Source organism: Argentina silus (assembly GCF_951799395.1).
Source record: "Argentina silus genome assembly, chromosome: 20".
NCBI lineage: Eukaryota > Metazoa > Chordata > Actinopteri > Argentiniformes > Argentinidae > Argentina > Argentina silus.
In genome coordinates this window covers 13,812,969-13,839,605 of record NC_139674.1, presented here as the reverse complement: position 1 = coordinate 13,839,605, position 26,637 = coordinate 13,812,969, and the positions used below count along the sequence as shown (strand labels likewise).

Here is a 26,637-nt window from a genome sequence, read left to right as displayed (position 1 = left end):
AGGTACTGCTACCATCCACAGAGGCTGGAAGAAAAGACAAGGCGTTTTCTTTACAAATCAAACTATAATAGAACACAAACGCTGACAAAAATACAGGTGCCCGCTAAGTTTTTGACAGTTCAGAAAGATAATTTATCCCCGCCACATTTGATGTGAATATCCTTGGAGAGGAATCCCAGCAAAATAGACAGGGTGAGTATCCCACAAACTATCGCCATAAAAGCCAGATATCTTCAGGAATACCAAAGTCGGATGGGATAGTCTACGTGGTGTATGTATTTACAATTCATCTTTCACGGGTATCCCAACTTGTGGGTCATGATGTTTCATCAGGAGGAAAGTCAAAGGTTCACTCAAAATGCTTGTCGGTGTTTGAGAGGCAATTCTGACAGGGAGAGAGTCGCAGGCTTTGCCGGGGAGGGATAGGCCACATAGGGTTGAACGCCTTTTTTTGGACATGCTAGCTAGTGGAAATGCTAGTTAGCTAGCTAGCGAGCTAACACAACTTGACACTCCTCTTTAGCTAGCGACTAATGTTGGCTAGACTGGAGACGTTTTGCTGTCGTATAAATACCTGCACTTGCCGCAGTTTATATTTGAGGTCGGTCTCTCTAGAATGTCTTGAGTGTTTTATCTCAAAGGTATTGTTTAACATGATATTAATGGGCTGGCTAGATTTTTAGCCTGCCAGGAAGCTTGCTAGGAGCCGCTAGCTTGCTAGCTAAGCTACTAGCATCATCCGTTAGCAAGAAGCTACATCCGCGTCACTTGACCGGCTTTTTAGTTCAGCGCAAAGCATCTGTCAAATGTGTGTTCAGCAGGCGGTTGTTTGACAATCGTCAGCATATGTTGGCATGATGTTAGTTAATGACACAGCCACATTGCAATGTGATCAACTGCCAGCACTCAATGTAGCTGAGCCGTTTCAATGAGTAGTCAATAGGTAGCTAGCTAGCCAGCTATTTGTTTATGTTCTGATGCATTAGCTAGCTAGCTGTCAGCTACCCACACCCATCATAAATGGCTAGCTAGCTGGTTCTGTTTTTAGATATAGGGTCACTTCACCTATAGGTGGGATAGATAATTATCTTAAAGCCATTCACAATCTGTGACTGCAAGCTTCTTCCTCTGGTCGGATACACTTAGCATCCTTTTATTTTCTTTTAACAGCTTGCTGTTTTCTTAGTAGTGTCATACTCCTAATGATTGATTCTGCCAAAAGCTCTCATGTCTTGCTTATGTAGTTCAAATAGTGAGTGAAGCCGAAGCCTTTTTCATCTCTGGGTGAGCAGGCACTTGCTTGTTGCCAAAATGAAGAGTATTGATCATTGACCGGGAAGATTCTAAGCAATTATACCTAAAAGCCCTCACATAATGACTTTTGTGTCATTTGGTGGATTGATTTAAGAGCATGTACTGCAATTATACATATTCTGCATTATGGGTTTGTTTATAGCCCCCCAATAATTCCACCTTAACATTTGTCTCGGCTGCCCCCAGACATCACACATCAGTCTCCACAGTAGATGACACTTGTTCCAAACTGTGGCCCAAGACAGGTTGTGACACATAAAAAGACCTCAGCTGGATCAGTGAATTGTGTCATGTCACTACTGGCAAATATTCCATCAGTCAGTCAGCTCATGGTCTTATCATCGGGACCATCACGACTGTAAGACATTTGTAGCAGGTGGGGAAGTGCCAAGGTCTGCCCGAGGGCTGTGACTGTATCTGGGAGAGAAGCAATAATCCACCATCTGAGGTATTGTTTTTGCCAAAGTCGAGACATTTTACTGTCCATTTGGCAAGGGTCCCTGTTGATATATGACACGATTCCCATGGGACACATGCTCCCCGAGTACCCGAAAGCACCTTGTTGGCAAGCTGCCAACAAAGCTTATTATGCAAAGAGAAATGGCTATGACAAAGTGTTAGGTGGCTGCTTGCCTGCTTAACATTTTACTTTTTGTTGTTTGGCAAACATTCCTTTTATGAACTTACCAGAGTTATAAGTTGGAGCATAGACCTCGGTCTACAGTTGGAACACAACCAGTTCTGGTTTCTGCAGTGCTCCTTTCCATGATAAAATGCATCTTTTGGCACATTTTTTGTGATTCTAAATTTGCCAAGCAGTCAACACGAAGCAGGTGTTTTGTGTCTTCCTGTCAAATGTTTTACGACTGGCAGACAACTCTACTTTTATGGAGATTAGTTACAGACCTCTCCCCCGGTGCACCTTGCTTCTGAGAGAGAAACTTGTCAAAGAAGATTTGCATGAGTAGTTATTTTCCCCTTGTGCTAAGGAAGAAGGCATATCTGTATGAAGCAACAGTTGATGTTTTGCCTATTTCACCTAGGCCTATTATCTGGGATCTAGGCCTATTATCTGACCCATAGTACCTTTGTATCAACCTTTGTTCACTTGTGTTTTTGTCACCCTAAATATTAGGTTGACTTGTGATGTCAAAGCTCACTATCACCATATGTATGACTGTGTGACAGTCACTTCCCCATCGACTTTGTGGTCACAGTAAAATAAACAAGAGAAGCTTAGCCTACTCAAGTAGCCCAGCAGGCCTATTTACTATTGAGCATCCTCATTTACTTAACCAACTTCAGTACATGAGCTGGACAGATTCTAAATTGGAGGATGGTAATGAACTTCACCAGAAGAGGGCCTTTCATGCCTCCTGTTAGGCAAGGCTAGTTTCCTTCTACTGTGGTTATATGGACATGTAGGCCTAGATATAGAATGAGGTCTCTGCGCATTGCCAGAAGAACATCTTTTAGACTTCTCTTATGTTGCTTACAAGGGTGCTGGTCCTCATTTTAGAGCAATAACTTAATTGGTTTTAGTTAAATAACATGAAAAAAATGGGACACACTCCAGAATGCAACTTTGCTTTTAATTATAAAATAACAAAAGCAGAAAAGCCTACTGTATGTCAGTCAAAATATCAGAAGTCCTTGTAACAAAGAGGTTAGCCTAGCCTTGTCAATGCTGTTGCATTGCTCAATGCTGTTGCTGCTGCAGGCCAGTGTGTATTCAATGGCTGTTACTGAGGGGAAAAATGATGTTTTTGTCCTCTTCTTGGAAGGTCCTTCCACAGGCCTATACCTGCTTGTTTAGTCTCTTACATGCATGCAAACATAGCATGTCTAGTTAATCATTCATGGAAAAAGGCCTTAATATTGGCTACATTCAAATACTGTACCTGTGCTGTTGGTTGATTCTAGGTAACTCACCAGGTTTAGGACTATCCGGTGAACTGCAAAGTCTTGTAGCCAGAGTATTCAGAATTAGAGCATCACAGCATATCAGGTCACAATTTGCATAAAGTTATAGTCCACTTTTTGGGGTTTATTAAGGGTTTTTAGTTAATAGACAAGCCACTCATTGTCACTATTGGCTTTGAGTCCGATACACATTCAAAGTGTCATAGCTACTGATTCTACGTGAACAGATTTCCCCGGGTGGGAAAGTATGCTCATGTTTTAAAGGGGAACTCCCTGGCACACACTGGAGAGAGAGGCATTTCTGCTATCAGGACAGAAGCTGTTTGATGTTCCTTGCAAGCCTCTGTCAATGCCAGGCACCTTATTAACTACATGCGTTAATGAATCATTGAAAACATCTACCTGTGCCAAATCTACTGTATGAGCGTACTGTAGTAGATATAGCCGAAGTCTATATTTGTTTCTCTGCTCTTTCCTCTCCCTGCATGACTGGTGGTGAGGCCTACACATGACTGCCGGTGTCCTCAATTCACCCGGCCGCCTCTCCCACCCTCCACACAGGAACTGACAGTCCGCGGTGTGGTGGTACAGGACTGTTGTTTCGTTACGTGACTGATGTATGTTGAAAAGCGGCAGCGGTGGCGCACACATACTGTACCGGGCTCTGGTGGTGGGACCGGTAACCCAACCACCTGGCCACCTCAGAATGTGTCAGGAAGCAGCCGTGACCTACTACTAACACAAACACCCTCTGTTGTGGTCGGACTATAAGCTAGGCTGTGTCATAAAACAACGTTTTATTGCAGTCTTGGGACAGGTTGTTCCCAGGGTGAAGATTGAGGTGTGTGTGTGTGTGTGTGTACAGTGGCTTGTGGATCCTGTATCTTGAACATGACCTACTTCTCATGTCTGGTCAGAGTTCCATGGGCTTTATTGCCCCCCACCCCCACCTGTTTGTTACATTTTCATCACCAGACAGGTGTCTCTTATTTAAAGCAGCAGAGAGTCACCTGACTTGAATGCCTGGTTTATTTATGCAATGCGGTGCGTTCCTCTGGGTGGATGTTACGCTGGCTTCTCGCCGTGTCATCTGGGAGGTATTGTGGGTGGAGTGTTTGTCCAAAGTGGATACGTAGTGTTCCGTTTTGGACTAAACTTAAAACTAGGCATTATACTCCGCAGGGAGGCCCCCCTCGCAAGCGCTCATTAGCTGAAGCAGATGTCTTGAGTTAATGGGATATTTCCCAGGCTTCTCTCTACCGCAGTTGGGGATCCCTGCACTAGATGCCAGTGTGTAGGTTGCGGAAAAAAAAAAAATAGCTCTGTTGGTAATTCCATCCAGGCACAGCCAGCCGGCTGGTGTGAATACTGTACTCACTGTAGGCCGGCCGCCCAGGGCCCCTCTTGGCCGCGCTGGCCTCGGTCCCCAGGAAGGGCTCATGACCCTACATGTCGACCAGCCGGGGGGGTGGGGAGGGGCCGGGGACCACCTCCCCCCCGCCTCCCCGCCCATCACGCTTCCCGTCTCCACTTCCCTTAAAAGACACAACCGTGGACTGGCTCCTCCTCTTCCATGCTGTGAACCGGTCAGGGTATTTTTAGCTAGTCTCCCATCCCTCCCTCCCTCCCTGGGCTTCCCCCCCCTATCCTGAGACACTGCACCCTTGCTCCCATGTTCTCCCACTCTCAAGAGGGCTGTGAGAGCTGTCTGGTGAGACAGCAACCCAGAGACACGCCTACCTATGTGAGATGGGAATAGGATTAGGAACTAGGGAATTGCTGAATTTGTGTTTGTTTGCATTTAATGCTCCACCGATATTCACTGGGAGTGGTTCCATCCAGGCTCATTTTGTTCCGTCCAATGTCTTTAAGACGGTGGAGTTATTTTCTTATAAACTGACGTTGTTGCTTCACATTAACCACTGCAGTGCAACATTGCTGTGTGTGTGTGTGTGCCTGGGCCTGTGCTTGTCTGTCTGTATGTGTCTGTATGTGTCTGTCTGTGTCTGTCTGTCTGTCTGCCCGTCTGTCTGTCTGTCTGCCCGTCCGTCCGTCCGTCCGTCCTGTCTAGCCTAGCTGAGCTTGTTGCCAAGCGCAGGTTGTTGCTGAGGAAGTGGTGAGGGTTTATTTGAGTACCTGGAAGCGCTGACGTGTAAGGTCATATGATGCATTGTCTCTGAGTCAACAAATACGTCTGAAATGGCCTGGAAGAAGCCTCACTGTGTCTGCAGAGACCTGTTTGACTACTCCTTTAAAGGCATCGGTCCCTGTTATGTAGAAACCACAGATCTGACGTGACTTGGAAGAGCTTGCTTTGACCATTCCAATCATGTCAGGTCACTGATGGACTCGCTTGAAGGAAGGAAGGATGCATTTTGAACAGTATTTTGAACAGGGCCCAGCTCCCATCGACGGCCCGAAACGTGAGGCGACGTGACAGTTAGTCGCAATTTCAACTGTCTCGTGATTCGACCTCACCTCTCTGTTGCTTTGTGAAGTGTCATTTTTTTTGCATCTGTCCAACCAAAGGGCCTTGCTCACCAGCATGTGCATTCAATCAATACAAGAACCAATTCACCTTCCAGCACAACACATTGATGTAGAAATAGATGGGTCCGCCCATGGGAATATTGGTCACTTTCCCTTTCCATTATCTTAATGCCTACCCGAGCATTAAAGTTAAATCACATTGAATTTTCCATTCTCTTCCCAATTAAAGGACAAGAAATGGGAGAGTATTTTAGGCCCGATGTAATTGCCCAGTGATTCAGCGCCATGGACGGTGAAGTCATGCTGCTTTGTTCCCCTCTCTCTCTCTCTCTACCCCCTCCCCTTGCACCTCTCATCCTCCTTCCTTTGATGCAACCTGATGAGCTCTTGATGAGTCTGAAGTGTTTACCCAGGTTTGATTAGTCACTCCTCTTCTCTTCTCCCTCAATTCAATTCAAAGGGCTTCATTGGCCTGGGAAACAACCGTTTACATTGCCAAAGCAAGTGAAATTACAAATAAACAAAAAATGACAGGAAACATGACAGGAAACATTACGCGAGTTTCAAAATAATAATAAATGTAAAACACCCTCTCTCTCTCTATCTATCTCTCTCTCTCTTTCCCTCCTCCCACCCCTCTCCCTCTCCTCCCACCCCCCTCCCCCCCCCCCTCCCCCTCTCCTTGTGTGTTTGTGACTCAGCACATACCCATTGCCTCAATAGCCATAGTGCAGAATCACACCTCTGTTGAACGTGTGGGTGGGGATAACACACTGACACTTGTCACACGCATGAGCTCCCTGCTCCCTGACATTCTAACCATCTATTCATTTGTCACATGAAGACGTCATCCGTTTGCTACGCAGAGCATGTCGTTAATGGCCAGGCAGTCAACCTTAACCACACTTAATGGTTCGTTCAATCCTCTTTTGTGTTTAGGCCCCGCAGTCAGAAACCAGATGACACATTAGGCCCGTGTGTGAAGTCGAAATGTGTGTTTTGTCTCAAAACTGTGGCCTACATGGTTTGTGTGGAAGGACATTGTTGGCAAACAATGACGTAAAAGAACTTGATAATGTGGGTCGTGATGAGCTGAGACAGTTTACTGTACGATCGTTCTCCGTTTACAGCTCTCATTCTTTGACAATCAATAGGTTGGCCCTACGTCATCATGAATTGTAATGATCACTGGACGAATCGCAGATTGTGCCTTTTAATAAGGAGCGTGCTGAATCAAAGTCGATCCTCTCAAACTGCTGTGTGGAAGAAAAACAAACCACGCAGCAGAAACCTGCAGTACAAGTCAGGCACACAGTCATTTACACCCAGACCTTTTGAACCAGTTGTTTGTGTGTATAGACTGCTCTGCTGAATCTGCAGGTAGGCGATGTGGGTGTGTGTGTGGGTGTGTAGGGGTGTGTGTGCATGCATCTGGGTGTGTGTGTGTATGCGTCTGGGTGTGTGTGTGTGTAGGGGTGTGTGTGTGCGTGCGTCTGGGGGTGTGTCTGGGGGTGTGTGTAGGGGGGTGTGTGTGTGTGTGTGTGTGTGTGTGTGTGTATGCGTCTGGGTGTGTAGGGGTGTGCGTGCGTGCGTCTGGGGGTGTGTGCAGGGGTGTGCATGTGTGTGTATGCGTCTGGGTGTGTGTGTGTGTAGGGGTGTGCGTGCGTCTGGGGGTGTGTGCAGGGGTGTGTGTGTGTGCGTGCATCTGGGTGTGTGTGCAGGGGTGTGTGCGCCCCTTGGCTCACTGTATTGTTATTACTCTGCTGCTGCTACTAGTCGGTCAATTCCAATCTCACCTCCAATGCCTCACACTTAAACCCCTCCCCCGTTGCCCGGGCCACCGTCCCTCCGCCAGCAGTTTCTCTGTCCCCTACGCTCCGAGTTACCCACTCTTCCCAGTCCCTCATAATACTACAAGGTCAACCAAATGTGTTCCATGGCTTTGTGTTCCATGTGCGTTAGCTGTCGGCAGGCCACACGTCGTGCTGTTTGTCCCGATTATGAACCGTGCTGCGGACACTACCCTTGTATTCCGTGCCGAGGCCTTGTGCGGCGTCATCTCCATGCCAGCTGCCGAATACTAAATGGCGCACACAGCTTTTTTACGTTGCACTTCCTCCTTACGGGTTTACATTACATTTGCAGCGTAATTGGTTTTTGGAAGCGTCTCGGGTACCTGTTTGAGAGCCGATCTCGTGAGTTTGGTCCCGCTGAGGATTGTCTTCATCTTGAATAACCACCGTAGACTCTTTTCCTGTGTCTTGTACAATTTGTATCTTAATATATCATCCCTTTATACTGATCTTCCCTTTAAGATATATGGTACATCATCCTTTATACTGATCATCCCTTTATACTGATCTTCCCTTTAAGATATATGGTACATCATCCTTTATACTGATCATCCCTTTATACTGATCATCCCTTTAGGCTATATGGTACATCATCCTTTATACTGATCATCCCTTTAGGCTATACAGGACATCATCCCTTCTGTGGGATCTAGTTGTCCCTCCTAGATGTTTGTCTTGTTGCTACATAACAGACCTAGATATCACTGTACGTAATCAGCATTCCTTTAACTCTTTCCCTTACCCCTCTTGTTCTCTCTCTCTCCTCTCCCCCCCCCCCTCCCTCCAGCTCTCCCCAGGTGCACAGTGAGCAGCTGCCCCGCCTCCACCTCCGCCTCGTTGCCATAGGATGTCCAGGAGCCCCGAGGCGAAGGACGATTCGATGGAGTGCCCTCTGTGCATGGAGCCGCTGGAGATCGACGACGTCAACTTCTTCCCCTGCACCTGCGGCTACCAGATCTGTCGCTTCTGCTGGCACCGCATCCGCACGGACGAGAACGGCCTCTGCCCCGCCTGCAGAAAGGTACCTCGCCCGCCACCCAACCCCTGCCTGACCCCAACCCCTGCCTGACCCCAACCCCTGCCTGACCCCAACCCCTGCCTGACCCCAACCCCTGCCTGACCCCAACCCCTGTCTGACCCCAACCCCTGTCTGACCCCAACCCCTGCCTGACCCCAACCCTCTCTTGGCCACTGGACAGCCACTCAGACGTGGGCCATTGGTAACACCCTGACTCGCTGGTCCTCACTGCCTGGTTCTACAGAGCCCACTGTAGATCTCGGGGACCAGGATTGAGTATCACTGCTGGTAATTACAGATCCAGCCAATGGTTTCTCAATGGGAGTCATCCGTTAATTGAGCCAATGGTTTCTCAATGGGAGTCATCCGTTAATTGAGCCAATGGTTTCTCTACAGTAGTCATCTGTTAACGGACAACGGAGATGACAGGGGTCTGTATGTGTCCATTTGTCCTTTTTTTTTTTTTTTTTTTTTTACAGACAGACGCGTTCGGGGTAGTTCAGAGTTTTTTTCCACGCCGACATTTATCTGTCTGCCTTCCTTTTTTTGTTGAAGGGTGTCTGGTACTCTGAGTTGGCATGACGCCACAAAAGACTAATGTCTCCTCATTTCAAAGCTGCATGTCACAAACTGACACACTTCTGTAACCTCAGTGAAGTAGGATGGGAAAGCAAAGCCAAGTGTGTGGCCCAGAGAAATGATGAGATATTTGGATGTTTTTAAAAGTACGGTTGCTTATGATGTGTGTCTATCTTTAGATGACCCCGTAGAGCTAAGCGCCGTGTCGGTGGAGATAGCATCTTTGATGGAGCTCAGGAGGGGGGGGTGTAACCTGCTGTTCTCTCTCTCTCCCCCCCGTGGTGCAGCCCTACCCGGAGGACCCAGCCGTCTACAAGCCCCTGTCGCAGGAGGAGCTCCAGAGGATAAAGAACGAGAAGAAGCAGAAGCAGAGCGAGCGCAAGCAGAAGATCACAGAGAACCGCAAGCACCTCGCCAGCGTGCGCGTGGTCCAGAGGAACCTGGTGTTTGTCGTGGGGCTGTCGCAAAGGCTGGCCGACCCCGAGGTGAGAAGACGCGTGTGTGTGTGTGTGTGTGTGTGTGTGTGTGTGTGTGTGTGTGTGTGTGTTTGGTCTCCAAGCAGATCTGCTATGGTGTGTAATCTCTCTGAATAGGGTAGGTGATTTGAGATTCTTTACACACACACACACACACACACACACACACACACACACACACACAGTTTAATCGTATGCCTGTGTATACACTCATTGACACATGCGGTACAGTACACATATTCCTCATTCCCTGCTATCTCTGACCTTTCTTTATCAGTACCCTCTCTTCTGTATCAGCCCACTTTACACAGGTGGTCCTTTAGAGAACTAGCTAGTGATTGTACCAGTCCATCAGGAATGATGTTATTCTCACACACACACACACACACACACATACTGTACACACACACACACACACACACACACACACACACACACACACGCCACCCGTCCCCTTTCACTACACTTACACTTTTCCCCTCTTCTTAATGTTGAGAGGATTAAGATGAAGGCCCAGGGTGCTGCGTGAAGAGCCACGGTCCAGCCAGGAGGCTTCATTCTGGGGCTTAATCACTCACAGGGGCCCTTTTTAGGGCATTGGGCCTCAGGAGAACCAGAGGCGCCACACAGATTTAGCTTCACACAGAGCCAAAAAAAAACTAGGATTCCTCCTGAATGAAGAGAGGGAATATGAAGTTTATTATCGGCCGTGGCCGCTTCAGATCCCCCCACCCCACCCTCCCCTGTCCCGTCCCCTGTCCCGTCCTTGAAATTAATTCAGTTAGAGCTCTACGAGGGGGAACTCTTGACTCATCTCTGAGGGAAACTCGAGGGAGGCTGCTGTGTACAGTGAAGGGTGGTGTGACAGGCAGCGTATAAATATGTTTCTGGAGCAATGCAACTTTATTATACCGGGCTCTGATTCCTTCAGTGTGTTGTGTCTTATGAAGGAAGTTGGAATGTTACGTCTTTTTGTAAAACTTCGTCGGCGGTGCCCAGAGAAATTATGTTTAGGTCTGATTTTGGGGGGGAAAAGCTGCAGTGAAATCATTTGAATATCCCCCTCAACTATGCCAAAAACCCCAAAAGTGTTTGGGCTTTTGTGCACCCTAGTGATTCACTCTGAAAGACCTTCTCAAAAACCGTGGATCTGCTGTGGCCTAGCCTGTTGAGTGTGGAAGGAAGGGGTGATCTGCCTGCCTGCCAGCCAGCCAGCAGGTCTGGTTGCCAATCGCTCCCCGCAAGCCTACGAAAACAACATCCGTGGATCCTCTGACGTCCCCGGCACCCATGCCTGATGGCGCCCGTCACAACGTCACTCTCCGCTCCGCGAATAGCTCAGGACAAATGATGATTACTATTCATCTCTCTGCTGCAAAACAGTCAAAAGTGGCAAAAAAAGAGATTACCGAAAGTAGAGGGCTGTGGAAACATTCTAACACCAGGCACGTGAGTGTCTGTCTCACCCTCTCATGGCTTAACCTTGTTGCACCCTCACTGCCAGGAACATTCCCCCCTCTGTCTGGACTGGACTGGTTGATTGTGTGCTAGCCTGCTAACCCAATAAGAACTGTTGTTTGATTATCACACTGCTGGTTTTGTTATGAGCAGAAGGTGAGCCTCGCTCTCTCTCTGTCGCTCTCCCTCTCTCTCTCTCTCTCGCTCTCTCTCTCGCTCTCTCTGTTTGTCTCCGGTTTCTCTGGAGGAGAGAGAGAGCAGAGCAGGGGAGGGAGAGGACGGAGAGCATCGTCAGACAAAAGGCCACAAAGAAATGGCCCGAGCTCCGGCCACAGTGGAGAGTGACCAGAATGCCAACTGCTAAAACCAGCTTCACCGCTCTGAGCACAGAGCCACCACAGACACAAACAAACACTTCTCCCTTTTTAGTTTCTCACACTCTCATTGAGTGCGCCTCCTGAAGAACCAATAACATAATCATAAACGGCTTAGAAATGTGCGGCGTCTGCCTTTTCTCCAAGTTCCTATGTTCCTGTTTTCGTTCTGAACGGGCTCGCGTCGGCTTACATTCGACGGTCAAATGTGCTTTCAGGTTCAAGTTGTTGATCTGATCTGTGTGTTTCAGACAGCAGCTGATGGCTGCACACTCAAGTCATTGTTTTGATTCCAATTCCTCCCGAAAACACACGACGACGATGTCTCGAAATGAATAGCAACGGCATGTTTTATGGATTATATCTTATTTACTACCCTCAAACCAGAGCAAAATGATGACTCAAACAAAACATGTTTTCCCCACTCGGAACGATTTCTGTCTCGTCGAAAACTCTTCTCTAGCAAGTTTGATCGTGTTCTCATGCTTTAGGTTCCAATGGCAGTTGTAGTTATGATGTGGCCACGATGAATTCGTAGCCACAAACAATGCTCACTGTGCTTCCCCTCTCCTCTGTGCTAACCTCAGGTTCTAAAGAGACAAGAATACTTTGGGAAGTTTGGAAAGATCCACAAAGTAGTGATCAACAACAGCACGTCATACGCGGGCTCACAGGTGAGGGGGGGAGGGGGAATTCCTCTTCTGAAGATAATTGACAGCAGTGCTGTCTGTTGTGACTGATCCGTATTCTAACTCTTGTCATCCTTTGGTCGCCAGGGTCCTAGTGCCAGTGCCTATGTCACTTACATTCGGTCAGAGGACGCCCTCAGAGCAATACAAAGTGTCAACAATGTAGTGGTAGATGGCAGGACACTAAAGGTAAGCTTGACAAGATGGCTACTGTGGGTATGGAAGTCCTAGACTTGTAGTCCTTATACTTGTAGTCCATACAGATACCTTCTTCTGTGTTGCAGGATAATGCTGATATTTTATTCTCATAAATCAGCCTATGCCCCCTCTATCCATTCGGTAGATATTATTAAACACAGGGTTGAGATATTGGGTGGGACATGGTGGAATTACCTCTGTGATCTGCAACAACCAACAGTTTTTTGTACCACGCAGGCTTCCTTAGGAACAACAAAGTACTGCAGCTACTTTCTAAAGAGCATGCAGTGTCCCAAACCGGACTGCATGTATCTACATGAGCTGGGCGATGAGGCGGCTAGCTTCACTAAAGAGGAGATGCAGGTACGGTGGCCCGTGAGGAACCGCTCAGCTCAGCTCACAAGAGTCCAGTAGTGCCCATAGTGTGTAGTCCTGGCACCACTTTGGTTCTCGTGTCAAAATGCATCGTCATGGGTCTTTTCCAGGAAGTAAATATAGGCCTTCTAATTGGATAGCTGTCCTGAAGCGTTTAAAAGCATTTTTTTTTATTTTATTTGTCAAATGCTCCTTTAACGGGAGCCTTCCGTGCACTTGCAGGCTGGAGGGCACCAAGAGTACGAGCAGAAGCTGCTACAGGACCTCTACAAGATGAACCCTACTTTCCTAGCGACCTCAGCCACGGGAGGGGGGGACAAGTCCAAGAGCAAAACCAGCTCTTTACAAAGGTACACTTTCTCTCCGAGGAACATGCTTTTTAAATGCCTTCACTTGAGCGGTTTAGATATTACAGTCTTCCTATGCTTGTGTGGGTATTTGATGTACTGTAATTTGTACAGGTGAGTCCCTGACTTAGACACTGACTTATGTGGCACATCCGACTCCCCCTCCCCTCCTTTTTCCCTTCCCCTCTTCATTCTGCCCTCTCCCCCCTCCCCTCTCCTCTCTTCTCCTCCTTTCCCTCTTGGTTCTGCCCCCCCCCCCCCCCTTCTTCCACAGATCCAACAGTAACAACAAAGACGCGTGGCCGTCGTTACAACCCACAGGAAAGACAGCCAATGGGCTGTCGTCAGAGCACCGCCGGAGCCCCCCATTGGATGGCAGCGGTGGCTCGGACTCCGAACACATGACCCCTGACGGGCCGGACTCTGACCTGGGCCTGGGACTGGGTTCTATAGCGGCCCTGTCCCCCTTCTCCTCAAACTGTGACCCCGCCAGGTAACCAATCATACTCTACCCCTGGCACAGATGCCCCTCCTCCTTACATGGTGAATCTCCCTCGTCAGGATAACGTTTGTACACTGCCCATGTTCAAATAGACACTGTTTTTTTTCTTTTCTTGAATTCACTGCTATTGAAGTCAAAATAATCCCAGTGGATGTCAGTACAGTAGAAGACTGGACCCTGGTTCTGACCCTCCTCACACCTCTTCCAAACGGGCCTCAGATGGACCCAAAGTCAAACATCCGAACTCCCCTGAGCGCCGCTCCCCTTTACCCTGGCTCCTGCTCTCCCATGATGCTCTGATTCTGTGCTGAGTCTGTGCGTTGGTTAAGGTCGTCATACTCTGCTGACCACGGTCGTGTCTCTCCTCTCGTTTCTTTTCAGCCCCAGCGACAAACTGCCAGACATCATCAGTATAGGCAACGGAGAAACCTCACAGCTGGTAAGCGGGAGGGGATTCAGGGATTTCAACAAATGGTTCTTGTAAAACTCACGCAATGACGGACCAACATTGGTCCACAGTTGGTCGGCATATGACAGTTGGAAATATTCTGCATTTTTTTAACTGGTAGAGGGTTATACTGTACAAAGGTTCGTTCTAAGCTTATCAGTCTTGGCTGACAATCTCTCTCTCCTCTCCCTCTCTCCCTCTCTCTTTCTTTCTTTCTTTCTTTCTTTCTCCCTCTCCTCCCCCCCCAACCCCCCTCTCTCTCCATACCCCAGCTCCCCGGCAGCGACTCACCGTCTCCCCCCCCGGGCCTCTCCAAGCCCAGCCTGGTGGTCCCCATCAGCGTGGCAGGCCTCACAGCGCGCTCTCCCTTCGAGGGGGCGGCCGCAGAGTCCCAGTCGCTGTTCTCCGACAACAGCAACTTCCGCCACCCCAACCCCATGCCCAGCGGCCTGGCCGGCTTCCCCAGCTCCCCACAGAACCACCCGGACTGGCCCACGGCACCGGAACCACAGAGCCTCTTCACCTCAGGTGGGTTGACAATCAACAAATCAATGATACGATATAGTAATAATAAAACAGTGACAGTAGTAGTGCATAAGGGTGTAGTTTTCTGTGAGCATGTGAAGCCTTGATTTGACAACTTGCTAATCCGCCTCCCCCTCCCTCCCTCCCTCCCTCCCTCCTCCTCCTCCTCAGATACCATCCCAGTATCGTCCTCCACAGACTGGCAGGCGGCCTTCGGCTTTGGCTCGTCCACCCAGCAGCAACAGGACGACGACCTGGGCTTCGACCCCTTCGACATCACGCGCAAGGCTCTGGCCGACCTCATCGAGAAGGAGCTCTCTGTGCAGGACAGCCTCCCCTCCCTCTCCCCCGGCCCCTTCCGCCACAGCCCCCTCCACGGCCACGGCTCCCTCCCCAGCAAAGCCGGCCTCGGCCCCCCAGGGGGCTTCCTGCCCAACAACCACTTCAGCCACGCCCCGGGCCCCCCCCACAACTGTTTCTCCCAGTCGCAGCACCCACCCAACCCGCACCGCGCCTTCTACAGCTCCTTCACCTTCCCCGGGCAGCCTTCGTCTTCCTCCTCCCCCTCCTCCTCATCCTCCTCCTCATCCTCTTCCTCCTCCTCCTCAGCAGCTGGTCGTTACCCCTGGATGGGTGTAACTGCCACGGCTGCAGTTTCCGCCTCCACACGCAATAACTTCCTGCACTTGAACCACAACGCGACCAGCGCCACAGGGACGGCCCCCGCTTCGCATAACAGCTTTTTGGACTTGAGTATGCTGCCTCAGCACCACCACCACCACCACCACCACAGTACGGGCTTAGGAGGCATACCCATATCAGGTAAGAGACTTCACCCCCCCCCTTCCCCCCAAACAACAGCAGAGACGTACAGGGCAGAGGGAACTCTGGGAGATTGAGTTTTGTTGACATACGAGATGATCGCTTAGCTTCCATCAACAGCCTATGAACTGGAAGATATGAGCTTGAAGTCAATACCACTACTGCCATGGGAACAAGCCTTACCCCTGCAGCTACTACAAATGACGGTTTCTTAAAAGTACAAACAATCCCATGATGTCATTGTGGGTTGATTATAGAATGGGGTCCCAGAGATGGCCACTGGGGGGCAGTACGTGATTAATGTGATGGCTGAAAATGGCAATGGAACAGACACGTTCACCTACCCCACCAGTCTCTAAGTCTAAGACATAACACAATGTATGATAGTGTCTATCCATCACTTTATACTGTACCACAGATTTTTATTTATAATTGATCAAAGTATATGATACTCTTGAGCTCTACTGAGCTGCTACACCAGACTATGAACCATTCAGAGCCCATCTTCCATGCTCTCCCAGCCAGATCACCAACGCATATTGAATTATGACTTGTCAGATAAGTGTGCTCTGCAGGAGGAAATGGATCCTGAAACGTCTTGATCATAGACTTGTCTCTGGCCACCAAGCACAATGACGCAGCTCTGTTTTCCATATAGCATCTCACACACACACACACACATATAAACACACACACTCTCCCTTTAGAAGTTCTTACAGTACCTGCCATGGTGGACGGGAGCTCCTGCCCTGGTATGGCCTCCAGGCCTGATCTAGGATCAGGTCCCATCTGTCCATATAACCTTAATTCACGACCGTCTAAAAGGCAGAAGAGATCCTGGATCAGCGCTCCTCCTCTGGCGCTGTGTGAAGACGGGCCCGGGTCTATCCGGGTGAAGGTCAATGTCCTCAACTTTTATTATTATATATTATATTTTCGGACAAATAACTTTCAGTTTGAGATTAAAGTGTTCCAGGGACCTGGTTGGCGTAGACATTTCCATACAGAGTAGGCTGAGGTGATTTTCTGCAATAGCAGGGGAAAAAAAAAAAGAAAAAAAGGAAAAACTCTCTGTAGTGAAACTTCAAAGGCTGGAGATTTTTGTTAGTACAAACAGAAAAGAGTAGAAAAGAAACTAATGCAATCTTGTTAGATGCTTAGTGAAGCTTTCGCGTAACTACAAAGTATAGCCTTACCTAAAATCCCTCAACTTTTTCAAGCCCAGCGGCACTTGCACTTGAGTACATCTTATAAATCATTCATTGTCTGTTCGTTTGTGTGCGTGTGTGCGTGTGTGTGTGCGTGTGTGTTCTGGAAGTCTGTAGGGCACCTTGTGTGAATCCCGGTTATAGGCTTGGAGGCGAAGTCTGTAAGTGCTGTATGCTTTAAGTACATACCCCTTAGTCATTGATTTAAATAACTGTGGTGTCAACTAAAGGAATCTAGAGTAAGATGTTATGTGCAACATAAGCTATCTGTTCAGCCTGATGCCTAATTGTTATATACTGTAGATCTGTTTTGCTGTACGGACAGGATCTGGTATGAAAGGTCCTTGAGCCTCGGCCACGGACTGTGTTTGTGACGTCTTTAACGTGTTCCTTGTCCCAGGGATTTTTCTCCCTCCTTCCTCGGCCGTGATGGAAACAGGGAAGAGATGCAGGGTTTGTGCCGTGTCACGTTCCAGACGACACGGCGACCGTGACCCTGTGGTCTCTAGGGAGAAGGAGGAGGGGCTTATCTCTCGCAATCTCTCCCCCGTGACCTCACAATCTCCCCCGTGACCTCAGGATCTCACCCGTGAAAGATAGCACACAAACAAACAAACCTTTTGCCCACCACCTCCCTGCCCCTCTCCCCATTGTTCCAGGAGTTATGTATTTCTGCTGTTGCTGGCTCAGCTCTGCCCCCCAGGTTCGCCCTGATTTCCCCCCCCCCCGGGTTTTTGGGCGATTAATAACCCTAGCGGGGTGTAGAGGGAGCGCCACTTTCTCGCTTCCCTTTTTAGACTTTTTTTTCGTCCACCTCAGCAGCCGCTCAGCGGCGGATGATAATTTGATTTTGCGCCGGTCCAGCAGCCTCTCCATCTTTATTCAGCCTCCCTCTCGACCTCTAGTGGGGCAGCCTCCCTCGCTCCCTCTCTCTGCCTCCCTCGCTCCCTCTCTCTACCTCCCTCTCTCCCTCCCTCCCTCGCTCCCTCTCTCTACCTCCCTCTCCCTCGCTCCCTCTCTCTACCTCCCTCTCGTCTGATGGAGAGATGGTTGGGCAGATCAAGGCCTTGATGGAGGCTGATCTGTGGCGCGCGTGGCCGTGGTCTAGGCAGCAGAAACACACACACACACACACACACACACACACGCACGCACGTTGTGCACATGCAGAAACAGACACACACACACACACACACGCACAGACACACACACTTTTTCTCCCATCCCAGTTCAGAAGTTGTGACGTAGTTACCTCAGTGTACCATTGAGTCTCTCTAAGTGCCGTCTACCTAGGTGTGTGAGTGTGCATCAGGAAGAGAGAAAACTGTGAATTCTGGCATGATATCCCCTGTCGCTGCAGGCTCATTAAGAATTTAGTTCAGTGTCCATACAGAAGAAGTTGCTTGTAAAAATGGAGGCAATTAAATCCGATGGAGGCATATATTGGCAGGCGACCTTTCCCTAATAGCGGTATCATAAACAAAGTCCAGCGAGTCTCATGTTAAATAATTCCACCCGCCGCAGGAGTCGTGGCATTCTATGACTTTGTTAGGACGGAGTCTGACGCCAGCTCCCCGCTCTCCGGCTGATGAATAAACCATGCTGCCGCTTGTTTATCTGCGGATGCAAATGGCAACATAGGTGATGATGTTAATGCTGGCCACGCACCCCTGCTTGACTAGCACATTAAAATGAAAGGCGGGAGGGGGGAGGGGGTGGGGGGGGGGTGGGGGCGGGGTGGGGGGGGGAGGGGGAGGGGTTGAGTGAGAAGGGAAGATCACAGGGGAATACTGAAGACTTGATTTTTTTTTTTTTAAGGATGGTTGTTGATCAGTAGGCTGGGAGGGGGAGGGGGGGGGGGGGGGGGTCTGTAGCACACCACTTCTCCTCTGCGAGAGCTTCCCACTCATTACCCACAGTGCCTTCTGCCTTCCGGACCGTGGCCAAGGATGGTGTGTGAGAGTGTGTGTGTGGACTGTACGTAGCTGCCTTGGGGCTTATGAATCAGTCACTTACAACGGCGGCGGGTAGAAAACGTAGAGACCGACGGCTGTCCTGTCAATTAGTATGTATTATTCATAGAGCCGTGGTGACTGGAAGTGCTTTTCCTTTCTCTCATGTGGCCCAGTGTCTGCAGCCCGACATCATTAGGCCCAGCCTCTAAATGAGCCTTCCTCTTAACGATACAACATCCATACTCTTGATGGTCCTTAGGGAGACTGTATAGTATACAGGCCCCTGAATTAGCTCGCTCCTGCCGCCAGCTTCTCTCCCTTATACCCGGAAAAGTACACATTTATTACCGCATAGACCCCCCCCCCCCCTCCCCCAAACGATCATCTTGATATCCAAAGCGGATAGTGTTTGACCGATTTCCGTCTTTGCGGTGCGGTTGCCGTGGGGAATTGAATATAGTTCTGTTTGTTTGTTCGATTCTGGAGCGGGATGGAGGCCTAGGTCAGCCTGTGTCTTGGCGCCAAGTAGTGGTCAAGCTCTCAGCGTCACCTGATCAGTGCTCACTTTGTGGCGGCTCTGCCTCCTAGAATGTTCCGTAGCCATCCTCTCCTCAAAAACTAATGAGCCTACATAATGTTTTTATAACACGACATGTTTGATATCCATTCAGCCCTCTCGTTCTCATTTTGGTTCTAATGTGTTGGTGAAGTTCAATGCATAACAATCAACGAATACCCTGACAATAAAGCTGTCTGGGGGACAAACATAGCGTGTGTGTGTTGGAAGCTCCGTGGGAGACTAGCATCCACAGAGAACAGCGGTATCTTTATGAACCCGTCTCTCTTTATTTATGTTTGTGTCTTTCTTTCCTTTAAGCGGAGTGGAATCCCTCCATATATTTTATTAGATTTTTCTAGACTGTGGGAACGTTACTACCAGACTGCCTGACTCCCCCCGCACCTTCAGGGGATGATTATCTGTGCTGGGTCGTTGGGTGTGTTCCCACTAGGCCACGTCATCAACACAACCAGTTTCTAGTAAGACATACCTGTCGTGTGACACGGGGACACGGTATTGGTTCACTCCGCCCCCCCCCCCCCCCCCACCCACCCACCCACCAGGGCCGCTGTGTTTTGTTTGCCACAGAGGGTACAATTACCTTTCGAAATGCCTTTCTCCTGCATGCTGTCTGCTCAGCTCCTGTCTGAGGTGTCCCACGAGATCGCCTGTCTGCCAGAGGCTAAACCCTCAAGTACTTTTTTTTGTAAAATGTGTATTTGTTGGGGTAGGAAGAGTCGGGCAAGGAAAGCAGCTAGTTGGTCCGGTGGGAGAAGCAGTGTCCTGAAGCTGAGTGGAAAATCTGTGAGTATTGCATCGCAGTGCATAGAGAGGAGAGGCAGCCCCCCCGCCCCTCTTTTACACTGACAGAACTACTCCAGGAGCTCTCTGTCTAAATAAAAAAATCACAGGTTTATTTTGGAGCCAGTCCAGAGAATGAAGTGCTGTATTATTTAAAAGGACTAGCACCCTCTGCCCTCCTCGGCATAACTGGGTGCGATAGGAACATGGGCCGAGACGAGGAAGTGCAGCGTGATGATGTTAATGGAGGAGGAGTTCAGCACACTCACAACCATGTTTCCAATTAATCTTTTGAGTAAACATGGATGTCCTTCAGGGATTAAGTGATAGACTTTGCAGCCGTTTGAATTTATAAGAGGGGTATCGAGAAGTACTTGGCCTACATTTTTGAGGACCCAGGATTAGTTTATTAGCTGAATATGACATCTGCGGTTTGCCTTGGGTTCGTGCCAATTGTTGGCCTATTGATTTGACCAGATTTGTCTTGTTGTCGTTCCTGGAGCCAGTAGCCTGATACGTGAGGGGCTCTCTCCTCTGTACTCTGTTTTCTAAAAGGCTGTGTCTCTCTGTTTCTGTGCAGAAAGCAACGGTGGGTCAGTAGAGGGTATTAACGTGAAAGAGTGGCAGGACGGCCTTAGAGCCCTCTTGCCCAACATCAACATCAACTTTGGGGGGCTGCCCAACTCCTCGTCGTCCTCTTCCTCTTCGTCCTCCTCCTCGTCCAGCGTTAACCACACGGGGGCGCCGATGGGCTCCGGGGGCATCTCACATAGCCTTAGCTGGGACGGGCCGGCCAGCTGGATGGACCCAGCCATCATCACAGGTAACTGCCTGGAGCTGGGAGTCAGGGACTAGGGACACTAATATTCTAACCGTGGAGGAGGGAGATTGACTGGTGTGTTGAGGGGAGTTTGTTGTTTGATGCATGTCGACTCTTTGAACTGGAGGTCGGAGGGCAAAGCTGCTGCCTTTGCTTGGGTGATACTAATTCAAACGACTTGGCTAACACACACACACACACACACACACATATATATTAAAGTGCCTCACTAATTTGCAGTTGGATGATTTAAGCTAGGCTAACAGTGTGTGATGTGCACCATATTGCTGCAGTCAGATGTGCTGTGAGAGTCTCCTTTTGTGGACTGGGAATGAGGTCATTTTGTCATTGTTGATGAAGGGTGCATAATGAGATGATGGTAGACCAGAAGCATATCTCCGTTGGTTACTGTTTGTCTTGGCTCTGCTTGTTGTTGTTGTTGTTGGTGGCGGCACTGGTCCCAAACACATCTCTAATGGTGTGTGAACCGAGGTCAGACTGGTCCAGAGGGTGTGTGTGTGTGTGTGTGTGTGTGTGTGTGTGTGTGTGTGTGTGTGTGTGTGTGTGTGTGTGTGTGTGTGTGTGTGTGTGTGTGTGTGTGTGTGTGTGTGTGTGTGTGTGTGTGTGTGTGTGTGTGTGTGTGTGTGTGTGTGTGGTGAGGAATCTAGGTCACTCGGGTCATCCCTGGGGCCTTGTTAGGAGTTCAGCTTGGTTGTGGAGGATCAGGACAGGAGGCAGAGAGTTCAGTGTTATATTTCGGTCCTTTTTAATCACATCTTGGTGTATTATGTTGTGTTTTGTAAACTGCACAATGGCAAAGTATGGCTAAGGTTTGGCAGATGCACGCAGCCAATGTAATCTGGGATTAAATGTACTCCACCAGCCAGGTAATCCCTTCTGTTTACTGCTCTGTAAAAATCCTTACCTGTTCTTCCTGGTATCCAGTGTTTTGATTGTGAATGTATTTCATTGGAAATTATGTGAACTAGGCTATATAGGCTAGCTATTTAAATTTTCCACTCAGAGTTAGAGAAAGCATTTCAGACTTTGGGGCATTCATTATTATTGCGCAGACAGTTGAAACGCTGTCAGTTAAACATTGAAATCCCTCTGCAGCCCCAAGCGGTCTCTACCCTTTTCCCACGAGGGTCACAGACAACCTCCGTCTCTGATCAGTGCTCTATCCTGCTCTACCATCCATGTAGCCTGGGAACCTGAGTCTGTCAACCACCTCCATGCCCCCCTCTCCTTTTGAAATCAATACCTCCAGCAGATAACACACAATTCACCTCTGTCGAAAACACATTTTCTGGCAGCGTTCGGTTCAGACCGCAGTTTTCAAAGTTTCCGTCGTAAAGTAAAGACAATTAGTACATCCAGCACGACTCCCTGACTTGTGCATGGTGTATTGCCAGGATCTGCACAGCCGGTGTCTGAGAGTGCTCCTCACAGCATCTGCCACCGCCATCCATCCATCGATCTCTCTCTCTCTGTCTCTCTCTCTCTCTCCCTCTCTCGCTGCCTGCCGGAGGTGGGGGGGAGGAACGTCTGGTGTTGTTCCCTGGCCTGGAGCGATGCACATCCCAATGGGAGGCAATGATGCTGATAACACCCGCCTCCGGGACAATTAGCCTCGTGAACGGAAATCTCTTCCCACTTTCATTTCCGTATCGGTTTGTGTGTTTACGGAATGATGGCTTGCCATTTAAACGGCTGTGCCAAAAAGACTGCCAGCTACCATTCCTCTGCCACCCGCTGCTCTGAGGGTAGACCGTAATACGATAACCCTGTGTTCCTGAAGTGCTCCGAAGCAAAGACGTTGGAAGGGATTCTAACTCCGCACATCATTCCAGTCATTGTGCAAATTTCCCAATGACATCAAAGCGAGATTTACGCACAGAGATCTTAGGATTCGACCCTTGGTGAACTATTGACTTTGACAAGTGGGAGGCTCATTGTTGCTACAGCCCTGTCTTAGCATGCAGTGTTTGCTGGTGTGAACCTGCAGTGATCAGCAGAAATACCCAAGGCATTAGCCTCTTCAGTGGGGCTGGCCTCATTCCTGTAAGGATCCAATTATCTGGTGCTCCAACATCCACCAGCATGACTAGTGTGTTAATTGATAGTATTGATAGTCTTGGGGTAATAACAATGATTAGTAGAAATTGGCCAAATAGTCCACTTCATCTAAGTGCCATCTTACTACACCAGGGGCAGTAGCAATCAAGGAGAAACCTTGTTTTTTCTTCTGAGGTCACGGTATGTCCCACAGGTCATGCTGTGGAACAAAATGAAAAGCCCTCGCCAAACGGACAGGGATAAATGGCGTGGGTTTGGGGGACCAGCGGCTTCTCTGTCTCTGTCGAGCCAGGGATTTCCCCTATTATGCCATTGAGTTTCAGCACTAAATCATGGCTCCAGGCTCTCTATAGAAAACCGCCCCTGCAGGGGGATGAGCCAGTTCCTCACCAACTGCTGGTGTAATGGTGGCCGATCGATCCCTTCCGTCTGAGCCTCTGGCCTTTAATACCGGGCCCCTCTTATCAGCGTCCCATGCCCTGCCCCGAGCCAGTCGATATGTGGTCAGCGATGAATTGATGGCCTGCAGCCTTCGGTCTGATCCTGTCAGAGCTGAGCCCCCTGGGCTGGTCTGTATGTTGGTCTTTAATGGGGAAGATGAGTGGCGGAGAGTCAGACCTCTTCTATACGGTTGTAACAACTTCTCTCCTCCCTCCCCCCCCCCCCCCCCCCACTCTCTGGCTCTCTGTGTCTTTCTCTCTCTCTTTCTCTCGCTGTCCCTTGCTCTCGCTCGCTCTCTCGCTCTCTCTCTCTCTCGCTCTGTCTCTGTCTCTCTCTCTCTCTCGCTCTGTCTCTCTCTCTCTGTGCTACAGGTATCCCGGCATCCGCAGGCAACAGTCTGGACTCTCTCCTGGACGACAATCCTCCACACTGGCTCAAGTCCCTGCAGGCCCTCACAGAGATGGATGCTCCCCCCAGCTCCACAGCCCTCTCTCAGCCCCCACACAGCAGCCCGTTCGCCAGCCAGGTCCCCCTCCACAGAGGCGGCTGGGTGCCCTACCCTCCCCCGCCCACAGCCAACCCCGCCAGCCAGTTCCACTCCCCTCCCCCGGGCTTCCAGACAGCCTTCAGACCGCCGGCCCAGAACCCCACAGACCTGCTACAGAGTGCTGTCATGGACCGCCACTAGGGGCTGTGAACAGATCATCCTTAAACCCCCCCCACAGAAACACACAACCAAATCAGCAGAGATGCAGAAATACAAAATGATAACAAAATGATATATACATTTTTTTTCTTCTTCCTACTCCTCCTGATCTTCTTGTGTTCTTTCTTGGTTTTTGTTTCGGTTGTTTTTGGTAGCCTAAGCGAACTGTCCCAGCCACACTTCATGTCTCTTTCTCTTTCTGACCACATCATGATCACATGACTACATTTTCATGGCAGCAATAGAGACAGATCCCTCAGGATTGGATAGGTAGTAATCAGGGGTTACCAAACTAAGAATGTTATTTTACCTCATAACAAGATCGTGGGTGAACCCGATATTGAACACTGGATCCTGTCAGATGCTCTGAACGTAGAGAAAATTAAACCAAGTTTGAGAGGATGCTGCAGAATAGTAAGAGTTGGTTGACTGATGTTTTGAATGAGTCTGCCTTCAAAGCTATGCCAAAAAACCTTATCTCCTCCATCTGTCTTTACACGAAAGAAGCTGCATCCTGTGAGCCCTGGAGGTGCGAGATTCAGAGAAATCGGGTTTGTGCTATACGAAAGTATCAGGGCCTCGAAGCTTTGATCAAGTGGGTGCTTTCGCTTTTTATTTAATTTACAGGATCAAAGGAATTACCATCCACCCTGCCAGTGTAGTGGAAGGCGAACAGTGACTAAAGGGTCATGTACTGTACATCATCTCCATAGACTTGCTGTGGTTGTAGAGAACCTTTGCTTTAAATGGTAATGGGGTCAGTATTCTGGTAATGGAGACCAGGGTGATGTAGCCCTGCCTCAGGCTTCCCTGTGTGAAAGTGATAGGGGTAGGAAGACTCCCTCTAGGGGTAGGAAGACTCCCTCTCCACACCCTCCAGGTCTCACTGCTGTACCTCTGTATCAGAGGAAGGTGCAGCGCCAGCCCAGAGGAGGGTGCCCCTGAATCTCAAACGGAGAAGGGAGATGGGTACGAGTGCCCCCTGTATCTCAAAGGGGCCTTCTAAGCATAGGGTGAGGTTAGGGGTCGGGAGTTAGGACACAGGGCGCCACCGTGTGGTGCTCCTCATAGCTGCCCTCTCTCACAGACCTCGTCCCCGGGTTGCAGAACCGCCCATAAGGCGCTTACAGCCAATAGGACAGCAGGAGAGAAGGAGAGAAGGGGAACATGCAGGGTTCATTGGAGTGAGAAGCAGGATGGGAGATGAATGCAAGTAGATTTCAAGGGTAATGTTGAGCCTGTACATCACCAATTTATATCGCATATATATATATATATATATATATATATATATTAGAGCAGCACATGGAAGGAAAGCAGCTAGGCTAGTGTTAATTTGTGGGATATTTGGCATGTTGATTTTAGAACTGGTTATAATCATCGGGAAAGGGGCATGTTTGAATGATTCAATGAAATAATTTGTTTATTTTTAACTGAATTAGGCTGCTCCATACGTGTAGATTGGTACAAATATTTTCTTTTGACAGTGCAACGACAGTTAGATCCCATCCCACCTTTGTCTCTGTCGTTTCTCTTTCTCCGAAGCTGTGCTATCTTTTGAGGCGGTGTGTGCTGGGATAGTAGTATTAAAGGGCATCTCAAGCAATCAGCAACTTAAGGGTGTAACAACATGAACCCTTAACATAATTTCCCAACCCTCAGTCTTGTTTTAATGGTCTTAATTTTTTGTTCACTGCATAGGTTTCTGCCAACCTTTCAGTATTCAGCAGTATTCATCAGGATTAAGGATATAACAACTCAAAAGAAACTGATGCAGTCTAACTGGGTTTTGCATAATGCTAAAAAAAAAACAAAAAAAAACAACGTCTAAAATGAAGAGCTGAAGGAATTGTACCTCTACAGGTCTGGAAGAAAAACTAAATCTTAAATAAAAGAGAAAACATGACACTTGAGTTTGACTTCTCTGCTTTTTTTAACCATCCCTCATTCATCCTCATCTGATCTAACAAGCAATAAAACAGGCTGCAAACTGCACATCAAACCAGGCTGCAAACTGCACATCAAACCTCACTGTTGTCTGATCGTCTCTCAGTTGTTTTCTGTGTGATGGGTGTCCAAGGCGAGTGGTCTGAGGTGACCTGTGGGTGTGTGAAACTTCATATCATTGCTTAAAAGGGTTACAGGGTCCCAGTTCTCATGTTACATAATCTCAATGCAGCTGTTCAGATCGGGTAACTGTTCCCACTGTCACTCCAACACTTCCTCTTCATTTGTCTGTGAACTTGTTATGAGCTCATTAGACCGTCTCATGTGCCCTGTCAGAACCAACAACTAGTGAGAGAGCTCATGGCTTCCTTAGAGGACTTGGTGAGCTGCAGTGGGCGTCGGAGCCAACCTCCGTTCCTGAGGAAGCGTTTGAAAGGACAGACTTCAAATGATTTCAGTGTGGGCCAATTAACTTTATCTTGCAGAAGAGGCAACGGCTTGCAGATAATGTCAAGAGCAAATTAAGCGCTCATACTGTGCCTCGCAAGCGCTTGCTTTGCATATCCTCGGCAGCCGCATTGTCACGCTTTCATTGGCAGGAATTACTGCCGTACCATGCTAATTGGCCAAGCAAACTGAGGACATCAACTTACATATTTTTATCGAATCTTCTTCCTGCTGTGTACATGGCCCTTATATGACTATTTTTGCATATCTCACCTTTCACCCC

At 48.8% G+C, this 26,637-nt stretch overlaps 1 protein-coding gene across 3 annotated transcripts; it reads left to right on the top strand.

Moving 5' to 3' along the window:
* Nucleotides 1-25,873, top strand: cnot4b (CCR4-NOT transcription complex, subunit 4b). Of its 3 annotated transcripts, none has more exons than XM_083692496.1 (13): nt 1-192; nt 8,368-8,601; nt 9,465-9,662; nt 12,073-12,159; nt 12,262-12,363; nt 12,610-12,735; nt 12,970-13,097; nt 13,378-13,587; nt 13,978-14,035; nt 14,317-14,572; nt 14,741-15,391; nt 20,495-20,737; nt 23,626-25,873. In XM_083692496.1, the coding sequence occupies exons 2-13, from the start codon at nt 8,428-8,430 to the stop codon at nt 23,940-23,942; spliced, it is 2,550 nt and encodes an 849-aa protein (XP_083548622.1). In that variant the 5' UTR covers nt 1-192; nt 8,368-8,427; the 3' UTR covers nt 23,943-25,873. The 3 variants fall into 3 exon arrangements, with proteins under 3 accessions (XP_083548622.1, XP_083548621.1, XP_083548623.1); XM_083692495.1 differs by having other exon boundaries at nt 13,369-13,587; XM_083692497.1 differs by lacking the exon at nt 20,495-20,737 and having other exon boundaries at nt 13,369-13,587.
* Nucleotides 25,874-26,637: the final 764 nt, after the last annotated feature.

What these genes read in the sequence shown, in the direction of transcription:
- cnot4b (XM_083692495.1), top strand. Translation starts at nt 8,428, where the DNA reads ATGTCCAGGAGCCCCGAGGCGAAGGACGATTCGATGGAGTGCCCTCTG. An exon ending in TCTGCCCCGCCTGCAGAAAG is followed by an intron (nt 8,602 to 9,464) that starts GTACCTCGCCCG and finishes CCCGTGGTGCAG; the next exon opens with CCCTACCCGGAGGACCCAGC. An exon ending in AAAGGCTGGCCGACCCCGAG is followed by an intron (nt 9,663 to 12,072) that starts GTGAGAAGACGC and finishes TGCTAACCTCAG; the next exon opens with GTTCTAAAGAGACAAGAATA.